Raw genomic sequence first — 17,156 nt, 5'->3', positions numbered from 1 at the left:
CGACTGTCTGTAAAAATCAAATTTTCGAATTCGCTCTACTTTTGGATTTTAGTAATGTATGATAAAGTACGTTAGTTTTGAAAAATACTTTATTTGTTTACGAGAATAAGGGAAAAATCGGTTTGAGCTCCAGGGACGATTTTCGCTGCTAAAGATGGCTGAAAATCGCTTACTTACCTGTGGTATCACAGTCGTAAAATGCCTTTTTTGTTTTTACTGGAATGCCTGTGGCAGCCCAGTCATAAAAAACGTCTGTTTTTTTTCTTCCGCGACAAAATGGAAATATTGCGCAATAGTACCCATATATGGATTGGATGACGTTCAATAGCTTCATGTGCGAGTTCACATGCAGGCTGCTGTAGAATCGAATGTGCATGTTCTTTGAGGATATGTGGCCAAAAATTTATATCTTTAGCTTTTTTTAATAAAAATATCGGGACATGAGCAAATTCCATCTTTAAATAAAGTGTTGGCGACCTTTAATTCCACGTGGCAGACCTTCATCGCGGAGTTTTACTAGGGGTTTTGCATTCACAAAAACTTGTTTGGGGGGGGGGGGGGGGACTGATGAGAAGTTATCCTTTGTGAAAAATTTGCAGGACCCCCCTTGTTGCATTATAAAAAATTCAGGAGCCCCCTTATAGAAATTTAATAATTTGAGACACCCCCCTATCCCCCAAACCTAGCATTTTTAGACCTCAAATTCACTCTTCATCAATTAAAATATTTAGTATATTATAGTTGAGTGCTTCTCATATGATTCGAAAACGGTATATCCCGTAACGTAGCTGTCAGTGCGTATATGAGTATAAAAAATTCCAATTGAACACTCATACAAAAACACCCTAATGAAGACATTTCTAATTTCTTACTTTACCACAATCAGTTAGCCTGCCTACGGGCTCCACACAATCAGTAGTACAGCCAGTCAGTCTCGTATCTTTTCACAAATCCTTGTTCCCGATCTTGTAGCTGTTATACTATCTTCTTCTGTGACTTCATCATCCTCTTACTCTTCACTTCCAATTTCACTTAAAATTGTATCTTCACCAACATCACTTTCATTTTCTCTGCCATATATAGTCACCCTTGTACAACTATCGAATGCCCTGTACTTTAAACCATTCCTTTAAATATTTGGATACGCGGATACGCAGTGAAGAACACCACCTCTCCTCCTATAGATATGAAGGTGTATGTTGAAGTGGATACGCGGATACTCAATGGAGACTGAGACCACCCCTCCCCCTATAGATACTCATATCATATCTTTGATAATTTTCCGTGGCCTGGTTTATCTTTTTAGTGTCAAGTACTCCCCTTTTATATCTTCATTTTTTGGGGGGACCCCCAATTTCTCATCAGTCCCCCCCCCCAATAACAAGTTTTTGTGAATGCTCCCTTTCATTCTCATTCATGTTCACTGAACAGTCAGATTAAATGCTATTAAAACGAACATAGAAAGCATAACAAGGTTTGTTCGAGTTTTAATTTTGATTTGAACGAAGACAAAAATCATTATTTTTAAGGGCACATGAATAACAGTCAACTTGACAAAATGATTTCTTCAATAAAATAATAAACGACAAAAGAAGAACTTGAAAAAATACTAAAGAACGAAAAGAATACCAATTCCGATGGAATCTTGAAGAAAAATCAGCCTAACTTACCATATGAATCAAGTGCCTTCTCAATGAACTCTAAACTAGGCTTTATGACGTCACATATCATGTGACATGTCACGTGACCTGTACGTAGCGTTTTCTGGCTAAACCATGACGATAAACCGTCCATAACCTACTTACAAAGACACAAGCAAGTCACGTAATATGTGACGTCATGCATCCAAAATCGTTGGGGTGACTGACAGGGCACGTGACTACATCCCTGCCAAGTTTCGTAATCACAGCTTGTATTGCGGCGGAGAAACTGGGATGGGGACACCAAACGTTGGTGGAACGTTCCAACCCCTTTTCGTCAGAATTACGGATTCATTCAGCATGACAATATAGTCTTATAGCCTATATTCATGTATTTATATTAACTGTTTAAGAAGCAAAATAAATAAATAATTTGCTACGCACATTCCGATCTTTGCCGTTTGAAGCGTTTTGATCTCCTTTAATTTTTCTTCAAAAAATGGTGATTCATTAAAAAATGTCGATAAATTATTAAATGTACAGCAATTATAAAAGAGGTTTTGAGCAAATATTTGCCTGTATTTACGTTTTAAATGAAGCATTTCGATTTTAAAGCGAGCCGTGCGAGTTTGATGAGTATGGCATAATCGCTCTGCCTACAAACGGCTTTTAACACTGTCGTTCGAAATTTTGTTGCAACTTATTTTTGTCACACTACATTCGGTTTGCGGGCCCATAATAGTATCCGTGCGTGTCATTTAGCTGTCAGAGCTTTGGACCTAATCCAATCACATGCAATGCGAAAATGTAAAACATTTCACCATGCTGAGTAATAACGGAGAGTTGCGGTGAATCTTCTCTGAGGTAGGTGTGTAGACTATATTTTGCCAATTCGCATGACGCCGTTTTTTTTTTGGGAAAAAAACTATTGATTAACCCTAAGACAATGCGTATATTATTTCTAGGTCAGTATCTAGATCCAAATCGCCAAATAGGTAAGTTTAATTAAGAAAGATTAATTAACCAAAAGCTTTTGTGCCAGTCTCAGCTGCTTGTGAGCATTAAGTTGAGAAAACTGGTGAATTTATCTATGTATTAACAAACAGTTGATGTATATATATATTTTGTGAAGCAAGCTTCTGATATGTCGTAACTTACTTCGTGCGCATCTGAAGACATGTTTTTGGTATAAGCTATTATGGTCCTAACAACCAGTGCGTACTTTACAACTTTAAAGATAAAAGTCTAAAATCATCAGTTTTCATTTATTAATACTCTGATTTAAAGTATTAATTTCTTGGATTCGGTAATATTTTTGAAGCACCAAAAGACGTAAAAATGAGTGTGTGGTATGATAAGCATAGTTAATGATGCAAGGTAACGATGTAGGCGCCCCTATATTATAAACTATTAATCAATTTCTCTTCAACTTTCACATTGATACCGCTTAATCCTGTAGGTCACCATGGTGAATGTTTCAATAGCAGTAAAGGTAGTTTTTCGAATTTGGTTTTTAAAGTTTCTCTGATATATTTACGTGACTGGTTCAGCACTAGTAGTCAACTGATGTTTAATTTAACCATGAATAAATCATTGTTATTAGTTTTAACGTGCTTTTATGTATGCAAGGTGACGTTACCAACTCCCCTCCATATAAGAGTGGTCGCTTTCGGCTCGGATCTATATCTACCGATACAAAACGACCACGAATTTTCTAAATTACTTCTAAAACTCAGTGTTCTATATTTTTTACCATTAGATCGGTAAAATTCCGGTAATTCCGGTTTTTCTGCAAATGGTACAACCTTCTCCCATCGGAAAACATCTGGTAAAAGTGGAAATGCTCAATCTTTATTTACTCTGGTTCAGGCCCCGTCCACACTATGCCGGATAAATGTGAATCCAAATTTTTATTTATTCGGTTAGGCCTACCGTCCACACTAGTCCGGGCGAATCCGGAACAATAGGCCATTTCACGGATCCCGTTACTCAACCTCAGCCTTGTCAGCGTGTAATTATTCTTTAGAATTTGACTACAGTCCGCAGTAATGAAAGGAATTTACACATCAACAAACAATTGGCACACATGTCATAGGCAATTTCTAAAGAATATATTACACGCTGACGAGGCTGAGGTTGAGCCGCGGGATCTGTGAAATGGTTTATTCGAATACGGTCTCTAGAGTGGAACAAATTGAAAGAATTGAGCCCGAGGTGAATTTTTAGCCTTCTCGCCATGATTGTCATGGGAAATGGCGGGAAGGCTAAAAATTCACCTCGGGCTCAATTTCAGCTTCGATGCACATGCTCAGATGTGCAATGAGGCGCTTTTGCCGCCTCTCGGACTAGTGTGGACGCGAAACATTCTATCCGTTTTCATGTGTGGACGGAAAACTTTTTTTTCGGTTTCGGCGTGAAAGTAGCCTGCGTGCCTCCGAATGTTTACTCGTAAAGTCCGACAGAAAATTCCGGATGCAACGCACGCTACGTGAAAGTTGCGGATTCAAATTTATCCGCAAAGTGTGGACGGGGCCTTAAAAAACCGATCAGCTAGACACGATAGAACAGCTGGTGCGAACCGGTGATCAGAAATATAAAATCTATGAAAATGTAAATGAAATCTATACTAAAATCTGCGATTAAGAGCCTAAAAGTAAAAATATAAGAAAGAAGAAAATTAAGTATAATATATACATATATACACAGAAACACGAAAACCCCGCGCCCACTAATTGATTGATTGAGCTTTATTACCATAATTTTCAAAATTTATTTACAAGATAATATTGGAACAGGTATTGGTAATAGCTAACTCAGAATAGCTAGACTAATCTAGCTGAGTAGCTGCTAAGAATAATTGAGATATGGTAGGCCGTAGTAATAAATGATAATAAAGAACAAATCATATATAGTATAATATAACAAATATAAACAAATATAACCGTGAAAATTTAGTAATACTAAATAGCACAATTTCATGCAAATTCCATTGTTTTCTATTGTTTACGGATTAATTGCATGACCGAATTTTGGCGCGCTTTTTACTATTCAACAGTGAGACTAAATGCAATCTAACTCGAGATTTTGCTCATCCCGAGGTTTATCATGAGGATGACCTACAAGAATTGCTGGAATACTTAAAGAACTGTTAAAAATCACTCTCCATCGCAACTCCTGAAATATATTTTACGGATTAATTGTTTGCACTCTAGTATATGATCATACAGATAAAGAATATAATATAGATGCATTATTGCATTGAGAGAATGATAGAAATACTTATTCAATGTAATTTTATAATTATAGATATAAAATATGGATGTAATATAATTATTATCGATCTATAATGAAAAACGATTGAATCTTTTTATATTAGATATCATATATATTGTTAATCCAATACAGAAAAATATGACAAAATTAACAGATAATCATGGAATAAATTATAATTATACATTATGCTTATTAGATATTCTGGAGGAAATTAATATTTTGTAAACAGGAAATTTTCATTTTTATTTTGAAAGATTTAAGAGATAATGATTTGATTTTTTCATCAATGTCGTTCCAAATGATTGGACCAATATAGCTTAAAGTAAATTTTCCATAATTAGTTCTAATGGCAGGAGTTCTAAAAGTTGACTTACTTGCTAGTCTTGTTCTATAATTGTGTGATGAAGAAACACTCTGGAAGTAACCATCAAAGGCTTTAGGTAAAAGATTATTTTTAAATTGAAACATAAATATGGCATTTGAAAAGAAAATTAAATCTGTGAATTTTGATAAACCTAGATTGGCAAAAATTGGTTGTGTATGAGCATCCCACTTAGAGAATGTGATCACACGTACAACCCTTTTTTGCAGAGTAATTATAATAAACATATATATCCATTGTATTTGGTTTCAAGTTTCAAGTTTATTCAAGTTTATTCACACACAATAAATACAATTATAATTACAAAATTAAAGTACGTTTTCTTTATACTTGGTAAATAAGTAGTCAAAAATATTATATGTGTGTGTGGCTGTTGAAGTAGCATAAACTTTCGAGTCACCAGCCACCGATACAAGCCCCGATTTCCCCTAGGGCCCAAATCAAAACCGTGCCCGCGCTTTTTAGTTGTCGTGTTTCTTTATCGTGGTACAAAGATCCATGCACGTGATGGATTTGAAGGACCTGATAGGTTTTACAGACAGTCGCTCTTAATTCTTTTGTTTTCTATTGTGTTTATCAGGCAATTATACTCTAGTTAGTACACATTCATGGGTTTATGGAAACCACTCTACCCGCCCACTCTAGTTGCATATATAATCGTGAAGTGAAAGGTCGCACGAGGTGTACCACGTCAGGAAGGTAATGACTTTAACTTTAACTTATTTTAAAATGAACCGTTATATCGCGGTTGCCGTTTCAAAACTTTGATTGGATTTTGGTCTTTTCTAAACCATTAATCATCAGTCTTCGAACGCGCTCGCGGATTGACTTCGGCCGTCACACGATTTATGACTCGAGAATATTTCAAGGAGCTGCGATGGACAGTGATTCTTAAAAGTTCTTCAAGTATTTCAGAAATTCTTGTAGTGATCCTCATGATAAACCTCGGGATGAGCAAAATCTCGAGTTAGTATGCATTTAGTCTCACTGTTGAATTGTAAAAAGCGCGCCAAATTTTGGTCATGCTAATCCGGGGGTTCACTTTAGAGTGCAAACAATCCGTGAAATACTAATTACATGAAATTGCGCTATTTAGTTTCACGGATTTACTGTGGTCACTCTACCAGAAAACGTCAACTAAAATAGTAAATAAATTTCCGGTTAGGCTATTTTGACTAGTTGACGCACAGGAGTAGGATAAGGCGAAATTTAAACTGCATCCGGTTACTAAAAATAGGCCAACCTGGAATCTACATGCCGCGCGCCACATTAAGAAGTTTCCCTCTCTTATTTATGCTCTCTTGAGTAAACTTAGTCAAACTGTTGAATATACAATCAGTTCAAAAAACGTTGTCGTCGACCGGCTCAAGCCTACGCGACTGGACCGAAAAGGAATAGGGATAAAAAATCACTTAAGCGGTTAAATATTCGTTCTGAATTAATTGTTCCCGCAAGTAGAGCGCAAACAATTCATCCGTGAAACACGAATTACTAAATAGTACAAAATAGTGCTAATTAAACAATAGAAAAATATGGAATTTGAGTATTTATTACTAAAGTTTCACGGTTTTTTTTGTTTTTTTTTTTGCACTATAGTATAGATAATAATGGCGAGAAACAATCCATTAAATGCCTTTGATACTGTTGATCATGATATCATTCTACACCGTCTTAAATTCAAATTTGGCATCTGTGGGACTGTTTTGGTTGGTTCAAGTCTTATCTCTCTAAAGGCCGGTTTAGACGGTACGATTTTCGCCTACAACTATCGTATACAACACGCTCACGTCTGTCGTAGGCGAGTTGTAGGCTTGATTTACACGCTACGACTCGAGTTGTAGGATGGCGCGAGCGTGTTGTATACGATAGTTGTAAGCGAAAATCGTACCGTCTAAACCGGCCTTAACCGTCGTCAGTTTGTCAACATTGATGGTGTGTCATCATCTACAAAGAGTCTACAAAGAGTACTCTGGTGTACCCCAGGGATCAGTGCTTGGGCCTATTCTTTACCTGTTATACACCTCGCCGATTTCTAGTATTTTAAAACAGCATGACATGTGTTTTCATTTTTATGACGATGATACACAAATATATACAACTTTCTCTGCTAACAACGATAATAATGATATGCAATTAATCCTGCAAAGAGTAAACAACTGTCTTATGGATGTTGATAATTGGATGTCTATCAACAAGCTGAAACTGAACAAAGATAAAACTGAACTTCTTTACTTCTTTTTAAAATTCAACAATCAAATATCCTTTCCTCCAATCCAATTTGGCTCTGATGTTATCTCTCCGTCCACCCTTGCAAGAAACATTGGTGTAATGTTTGACTCAACTCTTTCCATGGCTCCTCAAATCAAACAACTATCAAAATCTGCTTTCTACTATCTCAAGAATATTTCCAGAATACGAAGATTTCTTTCTTTCACTACTACTGAGAAACTGATTCATGCTTTCATAACATCGAAATTTGACAATTGTAACTCTCTTTTGTTTGCTCTTCCTAAATATTCTATTGACAAGGTCCAATCTATTCAGAATGCTGCTGCCCGACTGCTAACTCTCTCCAGAAAACACGACCATATCACTCCAATTTTGAAAAAATCTTCACTGGCTACCTGTATCAGAACGTATAAAATATAAGATCCTATTACTCATTTTTAAAGCTCTTCACCATCAGTCCCCACACTACATTAAGAGTATGAATACTTCCTACAAACCTTCAAGACTTCTCCGTTCTTCAAACTCTCTTCTCTTAAAAATACCAATTTACGATCTGAAAACGTATGGTAGACGATCCTTCTCTTTTGCTGCACCTGAACTCTGGAACTCTCTACCTCTATCTTTAACATCCTGTCAAACTGTCCTTGAATTCAAGTCGCAACTTAAGACTCACCTGTTTAAAAACTATTTTGATTTTTAGTTATCATTAGTTTTTGATTATTATTGTTATTATTATAGCGCATAGAGCATTCATTTGGATATGCGCTATATAATTGCACTACTATTATTATTATTATTATTATTATTATTATTATTATTATTATCTTTATTATTATTATCTTTATTATTATTATTATTAAACCAGGCATAACTAGTCAAATAAACCCTTTCGGTCCAATCGCGTAGGCTTGAGCCGGTCGACGACAACGTTTTTTGAACTGACTGTATATTCAACAGTTTGACTAAGTTTACTCAAGAGAGCATAAATAAGAGATGGAACTTCTGAATGTGGCGCGCGCCATGTAGATTCCAGGTTGGCCTATTTTTAATAGCCGGATTTCGCCTTACCCTACTCCTGTGCGTCAACTACTCAAAATAGCCCAACCGGAAATTTACATTGCGCACGTCACAATAAGAAGTTTCCCTCTCTCATTTATGCTCTCTTGAGTCGCTGCAAATAGGAAACGAGTTGCTGCAAATAATTGAAACGAGTTGCTGCAAATAATTGAAACGAGTTGCTGCAAATAATTGAAACGAGTTGCTGCAAATTAGAAACGAGTTGCTGCACTATAAGAAATGAGTTGCTGCATGTTGGACGAGTTGCTTCAAATAAGAAACGAGTTGCTGCAAATTAATTAAGAAACGAGTCGCTGCAAATAGGAAACGAGTTGCTGCACTATAAGAAATGAGTTGCTGTTGTTGGACGAGTTGCTGCAAATAAGAAACTAGTTGCTGCAAATTAATTAAGAAACGAGTCGCTGCAAATAGGAAACGAGTTGCTGCACTATAAGAAATGAGTTGCTGTTGTTGGACGAGTTGCTGCAAATAAGGAACGAGTTGCTGCAAATTAATTAAGAAACGAGTCGCTGCAAATAAGAAACGAGTTGCTGTAAATAAGAAATGAGTTGCTGCATGTTGGACGAGTTGCTGCAAATAAGGAACGAGCTAGTTGCTGCATGCATCAACTCGTTTTTTATTTGCAGTTCGCCGGATCGTTTTAACTTGCTGCATGTCCCACCATACAAACCAGCTTTCGAATTTTTTAGGGATGCCTCACACTTGTAGCAACTTACTCCTTTTACAAGACCAAAGCTCTGCAAAAAAGATGTACTGATATCATGATTGGCTGAGGACTTTCGCCAGCAATTTTGCAGAGTTATTCAAATAAAATAGAATTTTTTGTGCGCAATATCTTGAGACATCAGTTGACGAGGTCAGAGGCTTGCATCGTAAACGCTTTTTGTCGGTATTGCCTTCATTTTCTTTTACAAAATCAATTTAACTTGCTAATCCACACACACATCACCACCAACCACCATTATGGACAGGGGTGTCCTAAACATAGAGGAAACCTGAACTGAACATACAATATATACAGCACTTTATAGGCTAACTTTAGTCTTTACTCATGCTTGCAGATGTCGAAGGATAATCTGCAGCACAAGAATTATTTGCCACTGAAAGTAGTTGACGACACAGAGATAGAAGAACAACAGAAACTTGGTAAAGCCAAATCATGTTGCAGTGATGAAGAAGCCAACAAAACTGAACAGAATCACCAAAGCAGTGTATGGAAAACGACCCTTAACCTGCTCAATTCCATGGAGGGAGTTGGTTTTCTAGCGCTTCCTTATACTATCCATCGAGGAGGAATCAGCGCAGTGATTGGACTATTCATTGTCCCTTTCATGAGCGGATACACTGCGTCCCTTCTTGTTGAATGCCTCTACGAACCAAATGAAGATGGAGAAAAGATACGAGTGCGATCCAGCTACCATGAGATTGGCCACCGTTGTTGGGCACCGTTACATACAGTTATCAGTGTTCTAATTGTTTATTTTCTCTTTTCCATCGTGGTATCATACATAGTTCTGTTCAGTTCTTTGATAAACCATACATTCCCTGGAGTTCCCCTATCGGAATCACAATGGGCATGTATAGCGATAGCCATCGTTCTTCCAACCGTGTTTCTTGAATTCTTATCCAAGATAGCATGGCTTAGTTTAGTGGGTATATTTGCACTTTCGGGATCGGTTGGCCTGTGTTTGGCGTACGAGTTGCAGGCTGTCCATAAATGGGAAGTTAATTCATCATTGTTCTGGGACACCCAGGGTACGATGATTGCACTAAATATCATCGTTTTCAGCTATGGTTTGCATGCAGTTATCATACCCATAGAAGGAGAGATGGCAGATAAAACTAAGTCGCCCGTAGCTCTAGTATTAAGCTATTGTACTGGTGGATTCATCAAGATAGTGTTCGCAGTGGCAGGATTTTTAACCTACACTTCAGCTACAAATGAAGTCATTCTCAACAACTTACCATCAGGAATAGCTGCCAAGATAACAGCAGCCTTTTTCAGCGTCAGCGTGTTGGTTACCTTTCCCATTCCTGTCTTAATACTAGTAAAAATGTTCGAAGAGTCAGAACTTTACTGCAAAATAACAGAGAAGGTGCACCCGAAAATCTGCCTCGCATCTTTTCGTGTTGTCATTGTTCTTTCTTCTCTTGCACTTACTGTTGGATTGCCTCATTTTGCACTTGTTGCGGCTGTAGCTGGTTGCGGAGAATACATGGTTATGTTCATCTTTCCTGGTCTTTTTCATCTTGTTATTAAGTACAAAAACTTAAGGTGGTTTCATATCTGTATCGATTGTTTCTTTATGGCGCTTGGTGTTGGTGGTATGAGTTTAGGTTTGGTAGAAGTTGTGAAAAATTTAATTATGATCTAGTGTCGATATCAGCCCTCCAGTGTTCCCCCCGTAGAGTGCATACCATATATCCGTGAAAATAAAGAAATTGTACAAACGAGTGCAAAGTTTTGTAGTTTTAAAGTCTACTGAACTTACCAATTTGTGCAATTTCTTACGAAGGTTTTCACAGATATATGGCATGCACTCTAGCAATAAATACTATATTAGAATATATTATTGTGTGGATGGATCGTATATTATTAAACTCTGGAGTTTAATGTATCAGTGTAGTAAGGGCCAAGTTTCCCCGTCTTAAAATCCCAATCATAATCATAGATTACTTATATAAAATTTATTGCAACCAATTGGGACTGATATACTTGTTTTCTAATAAATAATATAATTGTAGAGCAATAACTAAATCACATAATCATTCTCTATTATTATATAAGTATATGTAATAGGACTCCATGCTGTCCAATTAAGAAATAATTGGACGAGGAAAATTCAGAGGACTGACAAAATTGGATGAGGCCGCATGGCGAGTCCAATTTGGCAGTGAGAGGAATTTTTCGAGTCTAATTATTTCTTGATTGGGGAGCATGAAATCCCATTACCTATTAATTATATAGCTGCCTAATTAATCCCATATCGATAAGACCCGTCCAATTAAGAAAATAATTGGACAGTTACCTATATGGGATTAATGAGAAGCTGTATATAATTGAAAGGTATAATAGTATTTGTTATAAGTAGTTTTTGTACCGTGTGATAATGTAAAGTCATTCACAAACCAGGATACTAGTGTCTGGGACATTAGTGGGGAAAATATGCTCATTTGCTGTTGCTGGGCGTTTCTGGAAATAATTCTATAGCTGGGCCACAAAATTCTTGGTTGGTCTTTTTCAGCTTTTGAAATAAAAAGACGTTTGTTTCAATACTTGTAACATAAGCACTAGCAAGATACACAGACTCAGTGCAGTTATAGGTGTGAGGAAACACAACTGCTGTAAATGAGCAATGCACAACTGAGTCTACAACACAAGTATATACCTGTTTCAATAATGTGATATAAATTATTAGTCACCTGAAAAGCTACAGAGCTGCGACTGCCAAGGATTATGGATAGATAGATCTTCATAACCGGCCATTAATAGACTTGTTATCTTTTACCAGTTACAGTTTCACCTTGAGCTGCCTCAAGATAAGTGACAATAGACCTATCCCGAATTCGCTTGACTGACCGCTCGAAGTCTTGCGTCTCGGTAAATATTCCCCGATAATCACTTCGCCTTCGGCGAATAATTGTTAATTACACAAAGAGTATTCCATTCACAAACTTTGACAGGAATCATGATTGATTGTCTGCTTATCCAAGCTTAGCACTCTGCACGAAATGACCTGAAGGGGAAAAGAACAGTGAAATGAATTGAATAGAGCTGTTTAAACCCTCGCTTCAGGCCAAGTGGGCAGAAAACATACATGCATAAATTGTCTTTCATTCTCCCGTGAGACACAAACCAGCTTTAGCGACTGTTTGTAAAAATCAAACACACGGCGGAAAGGCTCAAATTTTCGAATTCGCTCTACTTTTGGATTTTAGTAATGTATGATAAAGTACGAAACGCTGTGTGGTTAGTTTTGAAAAATCCTTTTTTTGTTTTCGAGAATAAGGGAAAAATCGGTTTGAGCTCCAGGGACGATTTTCGATGCTAAAGATGGCTGAAAATCGCTTACTTACCTGTGTTATCACAGTCGTAAAATGCCTTTTTTGTTTTTACTGGAATGCCTGCGGCAGCCCAGTCATAAAAAACGTCTGTTTTTTTCTTCCGCGACAAAATGGAAATATTGCGCAATAGTACCCATATATGGATTGGATGACGTTCAATAGCTTCATGTGCGAGTTCACATGCAGGCTGCTGTAGAATCGAATGTGCATGTTCTTTGAAGATATGTGGCCAAAAATTTATATCTTTAGCTTTTTTTAATAAAAATATCGGGACATGAGCAAATTCCATCTTTAAATAAAGTGTTGGCGACCTTTAATTCCACGTGGCAGACCTTCATCGCGGAGTTTTACTAGGGGAGCATTCACAAAAACTTGTTGGGGGGGGGGGGGGGGGACTGATGAGAAGTTATCCTTTGTGAAAAAAGAACTTGCAGGACCCCCCTTGTTGCATTATAAAAAATTCAGGGACCCCCCTATAGAAGTTTAATAATTTGAGACACCCCCCTATCCCCCAAACCTGGCATTTTTAGACCTCAAACTCACTCTTCATCAAGTAAAATATTTAGTATATTATAGTTGAGTGCTTCTCATATGATTCGAAAACGGTATATCCCGTAACGTAGCTGTCAGTGCGTATATGAGTATAAAAAATTCCAATTGAACACTCATACAAAAACACCCCAATGAAGACATTTCTAATTTCTTACTTTACCACAATCAGTTAGCCTGCCTACGGGCTCCACACAATCAGTAGTACAGCCAGTCAGTCTCGTATCTTTTCACAAATCCTTGTTCCCGATCTTGTAGCTGTTATACTATCTTCTTCTTTGACTTCATCATCCTCTTACTCTTCACTTCCAATTTCACTCAAAATTGTATCTTCACCAACATCACTTTCATTTTCTCTGCCATATATAGTCCCCCTTGTACAACTATCGAATGCCCTGTACTTTAAACCATTCCTTTAAATATTTGGATACGCGCATATGAAACTTACGCTTAACAAAAGGTCAACAAAAGGAAACTGACGCTCACGCCCCCTCCTAAATCACGGTCAAACACGCAATTTTGAACATTTTTTTGTACATTTTGTTGGATATATTCATCTCTTCTAACAATATGAAAAAGGTAGCAACGGAAAACGATAGAATAACATCTCCTTTCAATGTTTTTAGTTTTCTGGATCTCGTAGATTATTTTTTACCCCGGTCAATTTGGAATTTTTGATCATCGGTGAGGTCAATGTTTGTATGGCTTTCCTCGTATTTCAGCACACGTACGTGCACAAAAACCCCTATAAATAGCTCCAAAATCAACCAATCAAAAAGGTAGCAGCTGAATTGATTAGTATATGGAAAAACCCGCATTTTGATGTAAAACAGACCCACATTCGTAAGGATTTTACGCGGTCAAAATGAATTCGAATGTTATACTTCTTGCCTCTCTCGTACTGATTCTCTTCGCTGCCCCTGCTGTCGAAGCACTTGGAGAGCAATCTTCCGAAGGAGGTTCGAAAGGAGCAGAATTTCCTCATTTTTTCCACGAAATCAATAAGTAAGTAGCGTTGGAATTGATTTCTGGAAATGCGCGGGAATACTATAGTTTTAATTATATGTTTCCTAATTTTACAATTTCAGCTTTCTGATTTATACATTGTCGAAAAAAATACAACGCGATGGTGGAGAAAGCTATGAGTCGGCATTGAAGACTATTGTTGAAAAGGTTCTGGACGAATCGGGTCTTAAAGGGATCACCGTCAACAACAGAATTATCAGTGCGATCAAAACTCAAATTTACAATTTACAAGCAAAAGTTAAAGCAGCACGGTTAAAAGGCGGTGGCAGGTTGGCAAAGAAAATTTTAGACTCGTGGAAAAATGGAAAGACCTATCGGTTCAAAATATATTACAACGAGTTAGATGTTGGAAAACTTAAAGAGGAAAATAGAGAATTAAGGAAAACAAAAAGAAAACTTGAAGAATCATTAGTCCAAGAAAAGGTTAAAAAACTACACGAAGAAAAACTCACGGACGCCTTAAAAAGAACAGAAAAACAAAGGAACTATTATAAGAAGCAATTCAGAGCAATAGCGCTAAAAGTTGCCAGAAAACAAAACAAAGTGAGAGGTCCAGAAAATAATAAAACTTTTAATGAATACTCCCCACAGCAAAGGACAAGAATAAGATCTAGTTTGAAAGAACAATGCAAGACAACACTATCCTTTCTTGGCCTTTATAATTTTATGGCTACGAAAGTTGAAGTTTTTAATCCTGATACCGGAATGTTTGAGACTTTTGAGCTAGCTAACGAACAAGATATAGATTTTACTAACGCCCCAACAAAAGAATTGACTAGTGATGACATCAAGGAACTGAATACCTGGTTATATATCAAAGACAAATTCAATCTTTCCAATGAAGCATGGAATGAACTTGCTCAAAAATCCAAGGAAATTCCATGTCAATATAAAATGGTAAAGAGGATGCAAGCATTAAATGGTCAATGGGAAGTGAGGCCAACCCCTGGTGATGCTGAAGGTATTCAGATTGAATTTGCTAAGAGTTTAGAAGAGCAAATACAAAGGCTACAGAAACAGGGAGAACTGCTGGAAGGAAATACCATACAGGTCAAAATCAGTGGTGATGGGACTAATGTTGGAAGGACTTTAAAAATGAAAACATTACTTATACGATTTTAAACGAAAAAGATATTGCTATGGGAGAGAAAGGTAATTATATACTAGCAGTCATAAAAATACAAGAAGATTATGATAACTTAAGAATATCCCTTTCTGATCTTACGAATGAAATGTCTAAATTAAAAGAAATTACTGTCAATAATATAACATATAACATAGAATATTTTCTGGGTGGGGATTGGAAATTTTTAGCTTTAGTTTGTGGGTTGGGAAAGGCAAACCAAGATCATGCATATGCATATGGTGCAAGTGCCCAAGAATGGAAAGGCATGATACTACTAAAACATGGTCAATTAGTGATTCAAAGCAAGGAGCAAGATCCCTTGATGAAATATCTAATCATGCCAAGTCTAAAAAATTTAATTGTAAAGCTGTTCCTCTCTTCCCTTTTATTCCTATTGATCATGTAATTATTGATAACTTACATTTATTCTAAGAATATCAGATAATTTAATTGAGCTACTGATTAGAGAACTCAGAAGGCAGGATGCAGTTGACAAGCTAAAAAAATTTCCAAATGGATTTCAAAGGGATAAGTACAAGCACATGACAGGCTATGAAACCTTTCTAAACAACATTGGAATATCATTTTCATGGAAAATCAACAAAGATACTAAAAAATTAGAATATAGAGATCTAACTGGCCCTGAAAAACTTATTTTATTTCAGCATATTAACTTTTCTACACTTCTTCCATTTTATGACAAATGTAATGATCTTGAAAAACTCTGGATTGATTTCATAGAAATCATAGGGGACCTCAAACTTACATTTTCATCTGAGGAAAGCATTATCAATTTGAAATGCAAAATCAGAAATTTCTTCTCCTTATTTCTCTCTTTGTATCAGGCAAAAGATGTGACACCCTATATGCATGCGCTGTATGCCCATGTTCCTGAGTTCCTATCACTGTACGAGAATCTCGCATATTTTACACAACAAGGGATGGAAAAATTTAATGACACTGCTTCAAAAAATTATTTTAGATCTACCAATCATAGAGGTATTTCTGCTCTGAAACAACTCTTTTTAAAGAAAAACAGAATTCACTTCCTTGAAGCAGAAGGCTGTGAGAGAGTTAAAGCCACATATCAATGTAAAAACTGCTCAAAAAGCTGCCATAATATTAAGACTTGCACTGAGAAATGTGCAAACTGTGGCTTTCAAACTTGTTGTGCACATCTTGAGAGAGTAAATAATGTATGGACAAAAAAATGCCTAATTGCACAATAAAAATTTTAATAGGTTATTCACTGGGTATAGGGTATTCACTGTGATGATCAACATTCTAACACAACAGTTAATGTGCTAGATATTTAAACATACCTTGTATCAAAAATGATGTTCTGAATCTTCATTAATATAAATCAAAACATCAATGTAGAGCTATATTGCAATCAAAACAACAGTAAAAAATATTGCTTCTTCAGACTATTATATTGCCTCTAAAAAAATATGTATATATTAAGCATAATCTAATACCAAAATTATTAATTATTGGCAAAGAAATGTATTTTTACTTATTCCATTGTTGTTAATTCTTATCTATAATTATGTAATTATGTTTCATCAAATATTTTTTCTCAAGTCATTTCTAGTATTATGAACTAAATGTACTGTAATTGTAACGATTTCCATCACCACGAACAAATGTAAATACAATAAAATTTCTTTCTTTAATCTCAGACTTCACATATTGATCTCCAATTAACTTATATTCTACTATAGGATTAGATTTTGAAAGCCAGTAGCGAACTGTTCCTTTAATTACAAAGGCAAAGTCTCCATTACCA

General features: G+C 36.3%; 2 protein-coding genes across 2 annotated transcripts; both read left to right on the top strand.

The window, feature by feature from the left end:
• The first annotated feature begins 9,845 nt into the window (after positions 1-9,845).
• Positions 9,846-10,976, top strand: LOC148906051 (vesicular inhibitory amino acid transporter-like). The gene has a single exon (XM_089039378.1). It carries the CDS (start codon positions 9,846-9,848, stop codon positions 10,974-10,976), a length of 1,131 nt encoding a protein of 376 aa, XP_088895504.1.
• Positions 10,977-13,654: 2,678 nt separating this feature from the next.
• LOC148906050 (uncharacterized) lies at positions 13,655-15,363 on the top strand. Its single transcript, XM_089039377.1, has 2 exons — positions 13,655-14,220; positions 14,304-15,363. Exons 1-2 carry the CDS (start codon positions 14,081-14,083, stop codon positions 15,361-15,363), a joined length of 1,200 nt encoding a protein of 399 aa, XP_088895503.1. The 5' UTR covers positions 13,655-14,080.
• Positions 15,364-17,156: the final 1,793 nt, after the last annotated feature.

This window comes from Actinia tenebrosa, unplaced genomic scaffold (assembly GCF_029948245.1).
Source record: "Actinia tenebrosa isolate PJP-AT-01 unplaced genomic scaffold, QUT_ActTen_1.0 PGA_scaffold6__47_contigs__length_16458017, whole genome shotgun sequence".
NCBI classification, from domain to species: Eukaryota; Metazoa; Cnidaria; class Anthozoa; order Actiniaria; family Actiniidae; genus Actinia; species Actinia tenebrosa.
Note: the sequence above shows the minus strand (reverse complement) of the source record. Positions and strands in the feature narration are given on the sequence as shown.

Coding starts and splice junctions, on each gene's coding strand:
- LOC148906051 (XM_089039378.1), top strand. CDS start 9,846: ATGGAGGGAGTTGGTTTTCTAGCGCTTCCTTATACTATCCATCGAGGA.
- LOC148906050 (XM_089039377.1), top strand. CDS start 14,081: ATGAATTCGAATGTTATACTTCTTGCCTCTCTCGTACTGATTCTCTTC. Junction 14,221..14,303: donor TTTTTCCACGAAATCAATAA/GTAAGTAGCGTT, acceptor TTACAATTTCAG/CTTTCTGATTTATACATTGT.